General features: G+C 60.2%; 1 protein-coding gene across 1 annotated transcript in view; it reads left to right on the forward strand.

Moving 5' to 3' along the window:
* MYO15A (myosin XVA) overlaps window positions 1-14,941 on the forward strand; it is a 56,172-nt gene that overhangs the window by 27,592 nt on the left and 13,639 nt on the right. The window contains exons 29-55 of the mRNA XM_069483222.1: window positions 537-718; window positions 1,030-1,102; window positions 1,300-1,491; window positions 1,747-1,907; window positions 2,018-2,112; window positions 2,771-2,885; window positions 3,077-3,144; window positions 3,217-3,294; window positions 3,487-3,667; window positions 3,771-3,903; window positions 4,232-4,337; window positions 4,499-4,571; window positions 6,468-6,589; window positions 6,805-6,864; window positions 7,337-7,412; window positions 7,740-7,855; window positions 7,939-8,057; window positions 8,783-8,924; window positions 9,590-9,701; window positions 9,793-9,867; window positions 10,367-10,545; window positions 10,979-11,094; window positions 11,359-11,431; window positions 11,716-11,788; window positions 12,046-12,119; window positions 12,372-12,454; window positions 14,019-14,149. Of these exons, the coding sequence (XP_069339323.1) occupies window positions 537-718; window positions 1,030-1,102; window positions 1,300-1,491; window positions 1,747-1,907; window positions 2,018-2,112; window positions 2,771-2,885; window positions 3,077-3,144; window positions 3,217-3,294; window positions 3,487-3,667; window positions 3,771-3,903; window positions 4,232-4,337; window positions 4,499-4,571; window positions 6,468-6,589; window positions 6,805-6,864; window positions 7,337-7,412; window positions 7,740-7,855; window positions 7,939-8,057; window positions 8,783-8,924; window positions 9,590-9,701; window positions 9,793-9,867; window positions 10,367-10,545; window positions 10,979-11,094; window positions 11,359-11,431; window positions 11,716-11,788; window positions 12,046-12,119; window positions 12,372-12,454; window positions 14,019-14,149 (3,008 nt within the window). The remainder of the gene's footprint in view (window positions 1-536; window positions 719-1,029; window positions 1,103-1,299; window positions 1,492-1,746; window positions 1,908-2,017; window positions 2,113-2,770; window positions 2,886-3,076; window positions 3,145-3,216; window positions 3,295-3,486; window positions 3,668-3,770; window positions 3,904-4,231; window positions 4,338-4,498; window positions 4,572-6,467; window positions 6,590-6,804; window positions 6,865-7,336; window positions 7,413-7,739; window positions 7,856-7,938; window positions 8,058-8,782; window positions 8,925-9,589; window positions 9,702-9,792; window positions 9,868-10,366; window positions 10,546-10,978; window positions 11,095-11,358; window positions 11,432-11,715; window positions 11,789-12,045; window positions 12,120-12,371; window positions 12,455-14,018; window positions 14,150-14,941) is intronic.

Raw genomic sequence — 14,941 nt, forward strand, 5'->3', positions numbered from 1 at the left:
AGGAGGGCTCAGGCTCGTCGGGCCTGGATGCAGTTGAACCCTCACAGCCATCAGTGCTGTAGATGAGAACCCGGAGGAGAGGCTGCGAGAGGGCAGATGACCACCCCGGACTGTCAGGGAAAAAATGAGGCAGAGTTCTCCAAGTCACTTCCTTGCCTGTACCCAGCTGCAGACCCAACCCTGTCAATGACATTTTGCTCCAACAAGCTGGAACCTCTTTGGCCTATCCTTGGACCTCTGTACTGGGCTAGCCTAGGACCCTTTCAGTTTAGCCACGGAATTCTGGGTGAGGCTGAAGTCTTTTCTAGGCTAGCCTCAGAACTCTGGGCTAGCCTGGGACCCCTTCAGTGTTGTTCCAGAGCTCTGGACTATAGCGTGGGACCCTTCTGAACTAGCCTGGGGCCTTTTCCGCCTCCGCTTAGATGTCTGGACTGGGCTGGGCCTTTCTCAGACTAACCTCAGAATTCCCTACAGCACGCCCACTCCTCCCTGGCCTCAGATCCCTCTTGGTCCTAGCTCCAACTCCCACCCTTCAGGTTTGTGTCTGATTATGGGCGGAATGGCTTCCAGGCTGTGTGTCAGCATCGCCTCATGCAGGCCATGGGCCGGGCCCAACAGCAGGGCGCGGGGGCTGCCCGCACCTTCCCCCCGACCCAGCTCGAGTGGACAGCGACCCGTGAGAAGGCCAGCATGGCGCTGGATGTGGGCTGCTTCCGTGGTAAGCGGCCTCACCTGCCCCTTGCGCTGCCTTCCCTCCCACCCTCATGGAGGGCAGCTGGGGTCGGCAGGGCCCGGAAAGCCCCGGGGTTGGCAGAAGCCACGGGAGGTTCTGGAGCTGGGGAAGGGCCTGCTTGGATGTGCCTCTGCACAAAGTCAGTGTGTGGGGGCTGGACCTGGCCTGGGGTGAGGATGTAGATACAGGGGTCCAGGACAAGAGTCAGGACACCTGAGTGGGGGAGGCAGGCGGGGAAGCACAGCTAGGCTGGACTGCAGATGCCCCAGACTGAGCCCAGCACCGCTGTGCCCCAGGTGACCAGTTCTCCTGCCCGGTGCACTCCTGGAGCACAGGGGAAGAGGTGGCTGGAGACATTCTGAGGCACAGGTTGGCTCCTAGGATGCCCCACCCAGCATACTCTTGTGCACCTGGGGAGGGGGGGAGGGGCAGGCGGCCGAATCCCCTGAGGTCCCAGAGGGCCCACTCTGGTCATGCTTGGGGTCTAGCTTACATCCCAGGGTCTCCCCTAGGCAGTGCCTGATGGCTCTGTCCCTCATTTCCATCCCTCTGCATGCTGTCACCAGGGGGCTGGCAGACAGCTGGCGGGGCTGGACGGTGGCCATGAAGAATGGGGTCCAGTGGGCAGAGCTGGCCGGCCATGACTACGTGCTGGACCTGGTGTCAGACCTGGAGCTGCTCAGGGACTTCCCTCGACAGAAGTCCTACTTCATTGTGGGCACAGAGGGGCCTGTAGCCAGCGGGGGAGGCCCCAGAGTGTAGGTAGCTGCCCGGGGCCCCTCACACGGATAGCCTCTCCCAGGCAGAAGGTGCACCCGCCCCCAGCTGCTGGGAGAGGCTGAGGTCTGAACTTAAGCTTCAGGGCTCTCAAGAAGGTGGAGCTCACCAAAATATCCTGCCTTTTAAAGGGAAAACGTCACCCAGTTCCAAGGTGCAGAGGAGAATTTGGGGAGTTCGGGGAGGGCTGTGGATCTCCCCGGGGGTCAGCTGCGCCTTGTTCCCGTTCCTCACAGGGTGTTTGGGAACAGCTGGGACTCGGACGAAGACACACCCACTAGGTCCCAGCCACAGGTGCACACACCCACAGTGCCTGACTCCGATGGGTACTGCAGCCACAATGAGGATGGCACAGATGGGGAGACGGAGGCCCAGAGAGGGACAGCAACCCACCAAGGTCGACAAGCAATGGCCACTGTCTCTGGTGGGGAGGGAGCCTGGGCGGGGGGTGCTGGGGGTTAGAGATCAGCAGAAGAAAAGAACTTGATTTTCTTGTCCGCCCCCCAGACTCGGACAGCCTTGGAAAGCCTGCTGTGCCCCACAAGGGGCTGGACTGCTACCTGGACAGCCTCTTCGGCCCCGTGCTGTCCTATGGGGATGCGGTAGGGATGGGCTGGGGCGTTTGCAGACAGCAGGCACAGCGTGTCCCCCCCAGGTCACACACATGCACATGGTGACACGGAGCCTCTCAAAGCCAGAGCTGTGGGTGGTGTGTCCTGTCTGGGTCTCTGCTGGGGGCTGGGCAAACAATGAAGGTCCCCTCACAGGTAGAGGTGCTCCTGGCTGGCCCCAGAAGGACCTGCAGCTAGAAGTGCAGGGCCCTGTCATGACTTCTGGTGGGCGCCAGCCCCTCAGGGCCACTAAGATCTCTCTATCTGAGTGGGAGCGACTGACCTTGTTTCCTGAGTACTCTGGCCCCAGATCTCACGAGCCCCCCCTCAGGTACCCCTGCTCACTCTGGGGCCTCTCCAGCACCCTTCTGTGGCCCCTGGTATGGTGTGCATCCCTGAGCAGGGCGCAGAACCTCCTGGAACCTCAGTTTACTCCTCTGTGGAGGGGGGTGGGTTGGGAGCTCACCTGGCTGTAGAGGGACTGATTGGGATGAGCACAGGTAAAGGCTGGGCACAGAGCAGACACCTGGCCAGCGGGAGACACCCCCCTCCCCAGGGTGGAGGAAGTGGCTGGTGTCAGGTGCCTGTTGCCATGGAACCTTGGGAGTGCGGCACTGAGGCAGTCACTCGAGCCACCTGCTGCCCCTAGGACCTGGAGAAGCCAACAGCCATTGCCTACCGCATGAAAGGGGGAGGGCAGCCTGGCGGAGGCGGCAGTAGCAGTACTGAAGACACCTCCAGGAGACCCCCAGAGCCAAAGCCAAGTCAGTGCCTCCCCCAGAGTGGTTCTGGGGTTGGGCAGGGCGGGGGCCACTCACTGGTCCTCGGGCAATTTCATGTGCTGGAGCGGAGGCAGCCATCGGCATGGAGGGGGTGAGAGGCTGAGCGGCATCGTAGGGAATCCCGCTTCCCTCCAGCTCCCCTGCCCACCTGCGCCCTCTCCCCGCACCCTCAGTCCCAGGCCTGGACGCCTCCACGTTGGCCCTGCAGCAAGCCTTCATCCACAAACAGGCCGTGCTTCTGGTGAGTGAGAGAGAGGGACTGGCGGGGGACAGAGAAGGGACCTGCGTGGTCACCACTGCCACCTCTCCCCAGGCCCGAGAAATGACCCTGCAGGCCCTGGCGCTCCAGCAGCAGCCCCTGAGTCCTGCCCTGAGATCCTTGCCCCCAGAGGTGAGCCTGGCCCACCCTGGCTGAGGGGGTGCCCAGAGACGCAAGCTGTGAAGAGGAGCACTTTGCTGCTCCAGGGCATCTTTGTGCCTCCCTGAGCCCAGAAGCCCCCCAGCCCATGTTGGACAGAGAAGAGGTCCCTGAGAGCTGGCTGGTATGTCCCAGGCAGCCCACCCCATGCCCTGCTCTCTGCAGAAACCCCTAGCACCGGAGGCACGGCCGAAGTCCGTGGGCACCGGTCCCCCCGCCAAACCTGTGCTCCTGCGCGCCAGTGCAAAGCCCTTGGCCCCAGCCCCGCTGGCCAAGGCCCCAAGGCCCCCCACCAAGCCCGTGGCTGCCCCTGTTCTAGCTCAGGACCGGGCTTCTCCAGAAACCAGTGAGTGCCCTATCCCAGGCTGGGGGGGCTCCCAGGATAGGACTGGGGGTGTGGTTGTGTCCCCTGTGGCCTCACCGTGTCCCCTGCTGCCTCCTCGCCACAGCTTTGGCACCCCCTGAGCTGGTCCGGTACTCGACACTCAACTCGGAGCACTTCCCACAGCCCACGCAGCAGATCAAGAGCATTGTCCGGCAGTACCAGCAGCCGCCCCGGGGAGGCCGGCCCGAGGCCCTGAGGTCAGCGCTGCCCTCACCCAGCCCGCCAGCCTGACGGACGGCGGCCTCTCCACTGTGCCGTGTCCGCCGTCAGTGCCCCCGCCCACTGGACTCGGCCACGCCAGGCCCAGCTGCCTTTAGGGAGTGGGTTTGTTTATGCCGAGGGGTGCAGACAAGCCCCTGGGGCGAGGGGAGGCCCGACTGCCGTGGGACCTTAGGCCAGTCTCTGCCCCTCTGCGGGTGCTCGTTTAAAATGATGGCAGGTGGAGGGAGAAGTTCCCTACTGTAGGAATGGGGGGCAGAGGGGGACTCGGAGTCCCACCCGCCATGGTTCGTCAATGCCTACCAGGAAGGACGGCGGGAAGGTGTTCGGGAAGCGGCCGGACCCCCACGAGGAGGCCCTGATGATCCTGAAGGGGCAGATGGCTCACCGGGCAGCGGCGCCTGGCACCCAGGTGCGGGCACAGGGTAGGGCTGGGCCCGGGGGGAATCGAGACAGAGAGGGGCCTCCAGGGGAGCCTCAGAAACTAGCTACCCCCGCTTGCCACGGCCCTGCCACTGCCCCCTCCTGAGGGCCTGCTGTTGCCCCGTGAGCACTCTCTTTGGGGTGGGACAGGTGTCCAGAGAGGCTGTGGCCCTGGTGAAGCCAGTGACCAGCGCGTCCAGGCTATCCGTGGAGCCCGTTTCAGGTGAGGGGGCAAGCGGGCAGGGTGGGCACGTGTACGAGTGAGTCTGTGAGACAGGTGAGGCTCGGCCTGCGTGTCAGTGGCATGTGTGTCCCTGAGCCCGTATGTATGTGTTATGTGCACGTGGGTGTCATGATAATGCCAACACTAAAGTAACAGATCTCAGGCCAGGCCCACCCCGGCCTCCTTATCATACTGAAACCCTTCAAGATAGCACCGTTTGTCCCTGCGTGTTACGGGGGGGGGGGAGGGGAAATGGAGGCACAGAGCGGTTCAGTGGCTTACCAAGGTCGTACAGCTCGAAAGTGTTAGCCCAGGGCCCAGCGTGGTGGCTCAGGCCTCCAATCCTAGCAGTTTGGGAGGCTGAGGTGGGAGAATCACTTGAGCCCAGGAATTCAAGACCAGCCTGGGCAACACAGCAAGACCCCATCTCTACAAAAAACTAAGAAATTAGCTGGGTATGGTGACACGCACCTGTAGGCCCAGCTACTCTGGAGGCTGAGGTAGGAAGATCCCCTGAGCTGGGAATTTGAGGTTACAGTGAGCTGTGATTGGGCTGCTGCACTTCAGCCTGGGTGGCAGAGTGAGACCCTGTTGTATATATATTATTAATTAAGTAATAGTAAATAAAAACCAAATAAAAGTGAAAAATAAATAATAAATGTGAAAAATAAATAATATAAAAAAATAAATAAAAGAAAGTAAATAAAAGTAATAAAAATTAATCACTTTTTAAAAAGTACCAGGCCAAGGATATAAACCCAGGCTTCTTGGCATCACAACTGGAGCCCTAACCTCTATGCCCACTGTCTCTTGGCAGCTACAGTGATCTTTTTTTTTTTTTTTTTTTGAGACAGAGTCTCACTCCGTTGCCTGGGCTAGAGTGAGTGCCGTGGTGTCAGCCTAGCTCACAGCAACCTCAAATTCCTGGGCTTAAGCCATCCTCCTGCCTCAGCCTCCCAAGTAGCTGGGACTACAGGCATGCACCACCATGCCTGGCTAATTTTTTCTATATATATTTTTAGTTGTCCAGCTAATTTCTTTCTATGTTTAGTAGAGACGGGGTCTCGCTCTTCCTCAGGCTGGTCTCGAACTCCTGAGCTCAAATGATCCACCCACCTCGGCCTCCCAGAGTGCTAGGATTATAGGTGTGAGCCACCGCGCCTGGCCCACAGTGATCTTAAAAGATATAAATTAGCTCATATGGTCCCCCTGACAAAAACCCTCTGATGGTCCCACAGTGAGCTCCAGACTGCCCACTGTGGCCTGTGAGACCCTGCATGATCTGCCCAGCTCCCCAGCCTCATCTCCCACGCTCCCCTAGGCACTTTCTGTTCCTGTCTCTTCCCAGAGCACACCAACCCCACTCCTGCCTCAGGGCCTTTGCACTTGCTGTTCCCTCTGCCTAGAATGCTCTTCCCCAAGATCTTTGCATGCCTGGCCCCTTCTTATCATTTAGTTCTCAGCTCAAATGTCACCTCCCCAGAGAGGTCTGACTACTCCACCAGAAGTGAAAGGCCAGCCCCCCCGCCCCCCGGACTCCCTCCTAAATCACTGCTTTACCTCCCCCCAGCTCCTAGCACTGAGATTCTGAAGAGTCTGTTCCACCCACGCCTGCCATGAGACTCTCAACTCAAGGGCAGGGACCTTGTCTATCTTGTTTACTAGGGCATCCCCAGCCCTTAGTGCAGGCCTGTATACAATAGGTGCTCTGTATGTGTGTCAAATGTGGGTGGTACGAGTGTGACCCGTGTGAACAGGTGTGCTCATGGACTGCTCTCAGCCCCTTCCTCCACACGGGGGTCACCCCTGGGTCCTCTCCTGCACCCATGGCCGCCTCTCCCGCTTTGTGCTGAGAGGTGCCGGCTCATGCTTGCCCCGACCCCCTGCGCTCTCCAGCGCTGCCTTCCCGGTCGTTGGAGCCCCCGGAGGAACCTGTGCAGACGCAGCTGCACCGCCTCGTCAACCCCAACTTCTATGGCTACCACGACGCCCCCTGGCGGATCTTCCTGCGAAAAGAGGTGTCAGGCACGGAGCCAGGGGAGGGGATGAATGCGGGCAGAGGTGGTCCAGGAGTTGGGGGTGGGCCCAGGAGAACAGGGTGGGGCAGGGCTGAAGCTAGGAGCAGAGTCTGGGGGGCCTGTACAGAGCGGGGGTCTATCTAGGGGGTGTGGCCAGGTGTGAAGCAAGGTGAGGGGGCTGTCAGAAGGTACCCACTGAAGCCACGCCCCCACAGGTGTTTTACCCCAAGGACAACTACAGCCACCCTGTGCAGCTGGACCTCCTGTTCCGGCAGGTGAGCTCTCTTCCCTTTCTGCCTCAGTGGACTCAGCAGGCAGTGTGGACACGTATACTCGGCTACCTACAAATTCTGCTTCTGAACTCTGGGATATAGGGTCCTTGACCGGGGTGAGGGTGGGAAACTGTTTTACTGAATCACCCACTCCCGTGGACAGGGTCAGTGAGCCCACAGTTTGACCCAATCAGAGTCAGAGTTTGTCTGTGCTAAACAGGACCCAGAGGTCACGTCCACACCCCACCGTGTAGATCAGGAAACAGGCCTGGTGGGAAGGGCTGCCGGATTGTGGGGCTGAGGAGGAAGGCAAGGGTCCCCGTAAGTGGGATCTGGTTTACCAGATGACCTGGTGCACAGCTGGCTCCCTGCTGCAAGATGGGACCTTCCACATTCCCACTCGCCCTAGAGCAGCCGGGCCTGAGCCCTGGGTGGGGGCTCCCCGGGCCACCCGCATCACGGCTTGTTCCCACAGATCCTGCATGACACGCTCTCCGAGGCCTGCCCGCGCATCTCTGAGGACGAGAGGCTCAAGATGAAGGCCCTGTTTGGTATGGTGGGGGAGGGGAGGGGCACTGATGGGGCAGCCACCAGAGCCGCAGCCGGCCCTTTCCCAGACAGAGACAGGCTGACAAGCCCAGCCCATTGCCTCCTTGCTCTGTTTCTGGCCTCTCGAGCGGCCGGGCTGCGTTTTGGGGGCTGGCCGTGCCGGGCGTACTGTGCGGCCCGGCCATCTCGTCCGTCTCTGGGTTTCAGTTTCCCAGCGCAGACACTGGTCAGACACCTTCCTGCTGGGTGTCAGCCTCCCTCCCTGACCTCCCTGAGACGTGGGCTGGCAGGGGAACAGGGAGGGTCCTGACCAGGCCTGCCTCCCGTAGCCCAGAACCAGCTGGACACAGAGCGGCCTCTGGTAACAGAGAGCGTGAAGCGGGCCGTGGTCAGCACCGCACGAGACAGCTGGGAGGTCTACTTCTCCCGCCTCTTCCCCGCCACGGTGCGAGCCCCCGCCTGCCCCCTGCCTGCCCAGGGGATTCAGGGTCAGGCAAGAAGACTCTCACACGCCCTCATCCCCCACAGGGCAGCGTGGGCACCGGCGTGCAGCTCCTGGCCGTGGCCCACACAGGCATCAAGCTCCTGCGGATGGTCAAGGGCAGCCAGCAGGCCTGTGGGCAGCTGCGGGTCCTGCGTGCATACAGGTGGCTGGCAGGCGGGGTCGGGGCACAGACGGGCAGCGGCGTTCCCCTACTCTTCCCATAGCTGCTTACCAAGTACCTGTGATGTGTCAGGCTCTGGGCCAAGCCCTTTAAGCAAGCCCATTTTAGAGCTGGGGAAACTGAGGCTCAGAGAAGTTGCTTGTCTCAGGTCACACAGCCAGGAAGGGGTTGAGTTAGGCACCTGCTACCCTGTCCCCTCTTGGACCGTGTGCCAGCCTCACAGAGCTCACCGTGCAGAAGGGCGGCTGTGCTGCAGGTGACCACGTCCTGATGCAGACACTTTACCGAGTGTTCAGACTCTGGTCCCTGCTAGAAGTCCCGTTTGTCCTTTATAACATGAGCACAGGAATAGACCCTTGCTCACTGGTTGAGTGAAAGCTCCTTGCTTTGAAAGGTGGAGAGAATTTGGTCAGCGGGTGAAAGAAAGAAATTTGTGTGACAGAATCTGGGAGGTTGGACTAAGGGGCAAAAGGGGGAGAGGCTGGAGTGCTGGTCCAGGGGGTGGCAGGATATGAGCCAAAGCCACGGCCCGGTCAGGAGGATAGGCAGGCAGTTTCCTGGGTCCCATGGGAGCTGGTGTAATGGGGTGAGGTGGGGCTGGGCTTCGGGAACGGGGCAGGGCAGGAGCAGAAGCGGCACGATGGGTGGAGGAAGGGCATCCCTCTGGCCTTGGGGCCCTGCCCTGATGCCACCTGCCCACCCTTCAGCTTTGCAGATATTCTGTTTGTGACCATGCCCTCCCAGAACATGCTGGAGTTCAACTTGGCCAGTGAGAAGGTCATCCTCTTCTCAGCCCGCGCTCACCAGGTCAAGACCCTGGTGGATGACTTCATCCTGGAGCTGAAGAAGGTCAGGGTCCTCCCACAGATGCCCCCTACTCCCGCCGCCCAGGGCCAAGGGCCCAAGAGCAGGGCTCTCCCTCCGCAGATGCGCACCAGCCCCGCCTGCTTGGGAAATGTGTACATGTGCGTGCCAATCAGCGACGGTGTCCGTAGATTTATGTGTGCCTTTAGGCCTAGGCACAGGGTGTGCCTTCTTTCTGGAATGTCCTTTCCCCCTTTTTCCTGTGCCTTCAGAAGCCTTCCCTAATGCCCCCACAGGGCAGCACAGTACTGTCTCTGAGCTCCGCGGCAGTCGTGCTCCCAGCCCTCTTTCCGTGGCTGCACGGCTGCTCACTGCATCTCGGTCTCTGTCCATCGCTGCCCCCGTAACTGGGCAGGCCTCAGGCCTAAAGTGGGTCACCTCTGTGCCCCAGGCCCAGCACCTGGCCCAGGGAAGGCTTCCGTGGAAAGGTCTGGTGAGGGATTGAGTGGGCAAGGCACAGGTGTGCTGTAATACCCGTCTGTGTCCGTTGGACTCATGTCTCCAGTCCCTCCTACCTGGAATGCCCTTCCCTCTGCTGCCCTAGTGAGTGCCCCCCTCCCTGGGGAGTCGGGGAGGATGTGATGGACAGGAGGTGGCCTAGGCCTTGAGGCGGAGGGTGCAGCCCCTCACCCTACCCCTGGCTGGCCCAGGACTCGGACTATGTGGTCGCTGTGAGGAACTTCCTGCCTGAGGACCCGGCGCTGCTGGCCTTCCACAAGGGCGACATCATCCACCTGCAGCCCCTGGAGCCGTCTCGAGTGGGTCAGCGCTGCTGGGGTGCTGGGCGACGGGGAGTGGGGAGGCTAGCCAAGGGGCCCTCCCTGGTGGGAGCTGAGACAGGCCTGGCCCGCAGGCTACAGTGCCGGCTGTGTGGTCCGCAAGAAGGTCGTGTACCTGGAGGAGCTGCGGTGCAGAGGCCCTGACTTCGGTGGGTGCCCCAGACCCCGGAAACCCCAAACAGGACTCAGCCTGGCCCCGTGCCCTCACACTGCAGATGCATGGCAAGGGTTTCTTGGAGCACAAAAGGGGTCTGCACTAGCCAGGTCCCTGCTGTGGCCTGTCCGGCCTGCTGGTGGCCATACAGTCCAGTTCTCTGCCTGCACTTGTGGCCGAGGGGTCTCCATGGGCATTGGTGTCTCCACACGTGTGACCTGAGACTCTCTGTGTCCCCTCATGGCTGAGCATCCAGAGGCACTGCTGTGCCTTTTTGCTTCACTCCCACTCTGGTCCTGTGGCCCTGAGAGACCCTTTCCATCCCTGAGCCTCTGTTTCCTTATCTGTAAAATGGTCTCAATGCCATGGCCTCCCTTATAGAACCCTAGGGAGGGGTTAAGGAGGTACCTGAGTATCCCTAAGGGGCCCCCTTAGTCCCAAGACAAGACCTTGTTTGCCTCAGATCCTTTACAGAGCCTTAACCCACCCGCTAGGCTGGAGGTTCGGGACCATCCACGGGCGCGTGGGCCGCTTCCCTTCGGAGCTGGTGCAGCCCGCTGCCGCCCCCGACTTCCTGCAGCTGCCAGCCGAGCCAGGCCCTGGCCAGGCCGCTGCTGTAGCCGCTGCAGTGGCCTCTACAGCCGCCGCGCGGGAGGTGGGCCGCAGGAGAGAGGTGAGACCTGCCTGTGGGGCGGGGGCTGCGTGGGGCAGGGCGGGTCAGCCTGGCTGGGAGGCGGAGGTTGCGACCAAGGGCGGGGGCGTGGCCGGTCCTGGACTAGGGCGATGGGCGGGGCGAGTGGGGCGGGGCGGGCTTGTGGAGGGCAGCTGGGAGGGGAGCCTCCAGGTCAAACTAAAAGAGGGCCGAGGGGCACGGTAGCTGGGGAAGCCGACTGGGGCAGGGTCTGGCCTGGTGGGTGGGGCCCAGCGGGCCAGGGGGCGGGGCAGGCAGCAAGCCAGGTTGTGGGCAGGCTGAGGGGGCGAGGCCAGCTGCCCGCAGTGGGGTCCAGAGGGCTGGCTGGGTGGGCAGCCTGAAGGAGTCTGGGCCCTGTCAGGGGGGTTGAATCCGCTTAGACTGGAGAGCTAGGCAGGGGTGGCATTTCCTGCAGGGTCCCCCAGTCAGGGCCCGCTCTGCTGACCATGGAGAGGATGCCCCGGCACTCCCACCGTACACAATGCTCGAGTTTGCCCAGAAGTACTTCCGAGACCCTCAGAGGAGACCCCAGTGAGTGGTGGTCCCAACCCTGTTCCCCACACTGGGAGGGTTCTTCTGGGCCTCTTGCAGCCTGTTGGGCTGGGAGGCCCCATTCTAGTGGGAGGGATAAGAGACCACCCAGGTGGAAGGCCCACCTTCAGTCTCACCCCCTGGAGGCCTTCCTGCCTGCTAGACTGACCAGAGTGGTGGGTCAGGAACATCCCCATGTGGGAAAAGGGTGTAGTCGAAGGCCCGGAGGCAGGATGGGTCAGTAGCACCCACCTCCTGTTGCAGGGATGGCCTCAGGCTGAAATCCAAGGAGAGTCGAGAGTCCAGAACCTTGGAGGACATGCTTTGCTTCACCAAGGTGTCCAGTCGCAGGCCTCAGTTTCCCTGTCTGTAAAATGGTGATACACGAGTGCCTCCCAGGCCCCTGGGGCCAATAAGCTTGTCTTCAGTGAGACCCAGCAGCTCTCAGCACTCTAGGGGCCCAGGTTCCTCCCGGGGGCAGCATCTGTCCTCAGTGTTGGGCCTGTCTCCCCTTGTGTGACATGGAGCCCCCTGTCATCAGACGGCCTTGAAACACAGTGTGGCCCTGTCACACCTGACAGGCCCCTCCTCCATCATGACACAGCTCCCCTTCCCTCACAGATCCCGCTCCAGGAATCCCTCATCGAGCTCAGTGACAGCAGCCTCAACAAGATGGCCACGGACATGTTTCTAGGTGTGGGGGTGGGACTGCAGCCAGGGTCCTGGGCCGGGTGGAATCCAGCACTGTGTGACTCTGCTTGTCACCACTCCTCTCTGGTCCCCAGGTTCTTCCCCGCCCCCCCAACTCAGATGTGGAACACCTTTAAGAGAATAGAAGCTTCCAGCTGCCTGTGGCCGAGGCTCCTAGGGAGGGGCTCAGCCCTGGGACCCTGTGGGGCGGGTGGGCAGCTGGGGGGTGGTGGGCCTGAGTGGGATGGGTCTTTCCTGCAGCTGTGATGAGGTTCATGGGGGACGCCCCGCAGAAGGGCCAGAGTGAGCTGGACGTGCTTTGCGCCCTCCTGAAGGTCAGTCCGGCTGACTTTGCCAGATGCTCCCTTTTCTGCTCTGTGGCTCAGTTTCCCTGTCTGTCAACCAGAGTCACAGGACATTAGGGTGGGAAGCATCTCCCATGGCCCAAAGAAGAATGCATCCCACTGGTGGGGAGAGGGCTAGGGAAGGGACACCAGGCCTGCCTCCAAGTGCCCACCCTGTTCTGTACCTGGTATGTGTCACGGCCCCTGACATGTCTAGCATGTGATCTGCCTGCCCTCCTTCAGCTGTGTGGGGACCACGAGGTCATGCGGGACGAGTGTTACTGCCAAATTGTGAAGCAGATCACAGACAACACCAGCTCTAAGCAGTGAGTGAACTGGGCCTTACCCGCCATTCCCCTACTGTGTCCATGCCCAGGAGGGGCCAGTTCAGCCTCCTGCCTCCCCAGGCCTGTCCCCTCCTGGATTCTCTGCCTTTCAGCCCCTTCCTCACTCAATAGAGCACATGTTTTGGGGATGGCATGGTCTGGGACACACCGTTTCTGCTCTCTGAGCTTCAGTTTCCTCATCTGTAACATGGCAGTGATAATGTATAAGTCCAGATTCTTGGTTGTATGCTGGTTTAAGCAAGAGAGAACTTACTGGTTCATGTAACTGAAAAGTCAAGGAATATATGGCTTCAGGCACAGCTGGATCCAGGTCCCATTAAGAAGCAGGCTTTCTCTGTCTCCTGGGCTTGCTTTCCTCTGTGTTGATACCATTTTCAAGCAGCCTCTCCCATAGGTTGGTAAGGTGGCAGCTCTGGGGAGACATTTCCTCAGCTCAGCAATCCCAGGGAAAGCAAGATTGTTCCAATATTTGCAACAGAAATTCCTAAATCCAGTTTTTGGTTTTGTTTTGGTTTTTTTTGTTTTTTTTTTTTGAGACAGAGTCTTAACTCTGTGTAGAGTGTAGAGGGCCATGGCGTCAGCCCAGCTCACTGCAACCTCCAACTCCTGGGCTCAAGCAATCCTCCTGCCTCAGCCTCCCGAGGAACTGGGACCACAGGCATGCACCATGATGCCCGTCTGATTTTTTCTATTTTTAGTAGAGACAGGGTCTTGCTCTTGCTCAGGCTGGTCTCCAACTCCTGAGCTCAAGTGATCCTCCCACCTCGGCCTCCCAGAGTGCTAGGGTTACAGGTGTGAGCCACCGTGCTGGCCCCCAAATCCAGTCTATTGTCCCGAGTTGGTCATATGTTCAACCCTGAACCAACCACAGCGGCTGAAAGGATACAGAGTGCTGACTGATTAGACCTGGGTCACGTGGCTGCAGTGTTCTGATTGGCCAGACCTGACTCTCATGCCCATCTCCAAACCACAGGGATCCAGAGAGAGTGGGTGGTTTCCCAATGGAAGCCCGAATGCTGTCCCCAGACGTCCATGGCAGTATGAAGATGAATTACTATGTTCGGCTCCTGTAGGGCCAGCACACAGTGTGTGCTCCCTGTGTGTGCTGCTCTGGTTACCACTGGGCCCACCCTCCTGTCCCCATCTGCTCTATCTCCTCACTTGCTCTCCATCGCTCCAGGAATCTTAGAACCACTCAGCTAGTCCCCTTGCTCCTCCCAGCCCCAGGCCTTACCTGCCACGCTCTCTGCACAGGCTCAGCAGGTTCCCCTTTGCCTGAAGCCTTCTGCAGAGAGATCCCTACCTGGGGAACCAGGCCCTCATCCCTTTCCTTCCCTATCTCCCACCCTGACTTTCCAGGCAGAATAGACCTGCATGGCTTTGGGGCCCACCTACCCTGATCTCACTGGGCAGGGAGCAGCATCCTCAGGGGACAGGAGCTGCCTAAAAGCTAGAAGCCTCCAGCCCAATCTCAGGAGGCTCCTGGCACACACCCTGGTGCCGTGGCCACCTGTGATGTGGCCTCCTGTGTACATCCTTGCAGGGACAGCTGCCAGCGAGGCTGGAGGCTGCTGTACATTGTGGCTGCCTACCACAGCTGCTCCGAGGTCCTCCACCCACACCTCATTCGCTTCCTCCAAGACGTGAGCCGGACCCCAGGCCTGCCCTTCCAGGGTGAGGGCCCAGTGAGTGGGGACCCAGGGGTGACGCTGCTCACATGGGGACTGAGTTGGTAGTTGACAGGAGGGGAAGCCCAGGGGGCCTGGCCCGTCACAGATACTGGGCAACGTTTCTAGTATTAATTTACTCCCCAAACATTTGTGGAGGTCCCACAGGGGCTGGCACGATGGGTTCTGGTCTAATGGTGGGGTGACCACGGAAAGCTTCCTGGAGGAGGTATTGCCCTGGTTGGGCAGGATTTCCAGGGGGACTAAGTGGCAGGAGCAAAGGCCCAGATGTGAGCATGTGTGGCACTTGGCAGAAGAGGAGAAGGAGGTGGGCCAGAACCCGGAGTACTGGGATGAGGCCTGCTGCTCTGGCTGCTGGGACTCAGCAGGGATCTTTTTTTTTTTTTTTTTTTTTTTTGAGGGTCTCGCTCTTGCTCAGGCTGGTCTCAAACTCCTGAGCTCAAGTGATCCTCCTGCCTCGGCCTCCAGAGTGCTAGAATTACAGGCATGAGCCACCTCGCCCAGCCTCAGCAGGGGTCTTGAGTGGACCTGGGCAGGAGTGGGCCCAAAGCCAGTGGCAGAGTCTTGGCCTTTCCCCCTTGTAGTATGGAGGAAGGGACCTCTGAAGCCTTGTTTCCATAGCAGCCCCTGGGCACCCCCACCCCCAAGAAAGAAGCTAGGGCCCCTGTAATCACCATGGCAGCCACGGAGGGAGGAGATGGGGGACCTCACCCTCCCTGCCTCTGAAGCCTTCACTTTGATTCAATTAACAAACATTCCCAGGTCAGGGATGAATAGA

The sequence above is a fragment of the Eulemur rufifrons genome, chromosome 9, assembly GCF_041146395.1.
Source record: "Eulemur rufifrons isolate Redbay chromosome 9, OSU_ERuf_1, whole genome shotgun sequence".
Taxonomy (NCBI): domain Eukaryota; kingdom Metazoa; phylum Chordata; class Mammalia; order Primates; family Lemuridae; genus Eulemur; species Eulemur rufifrons.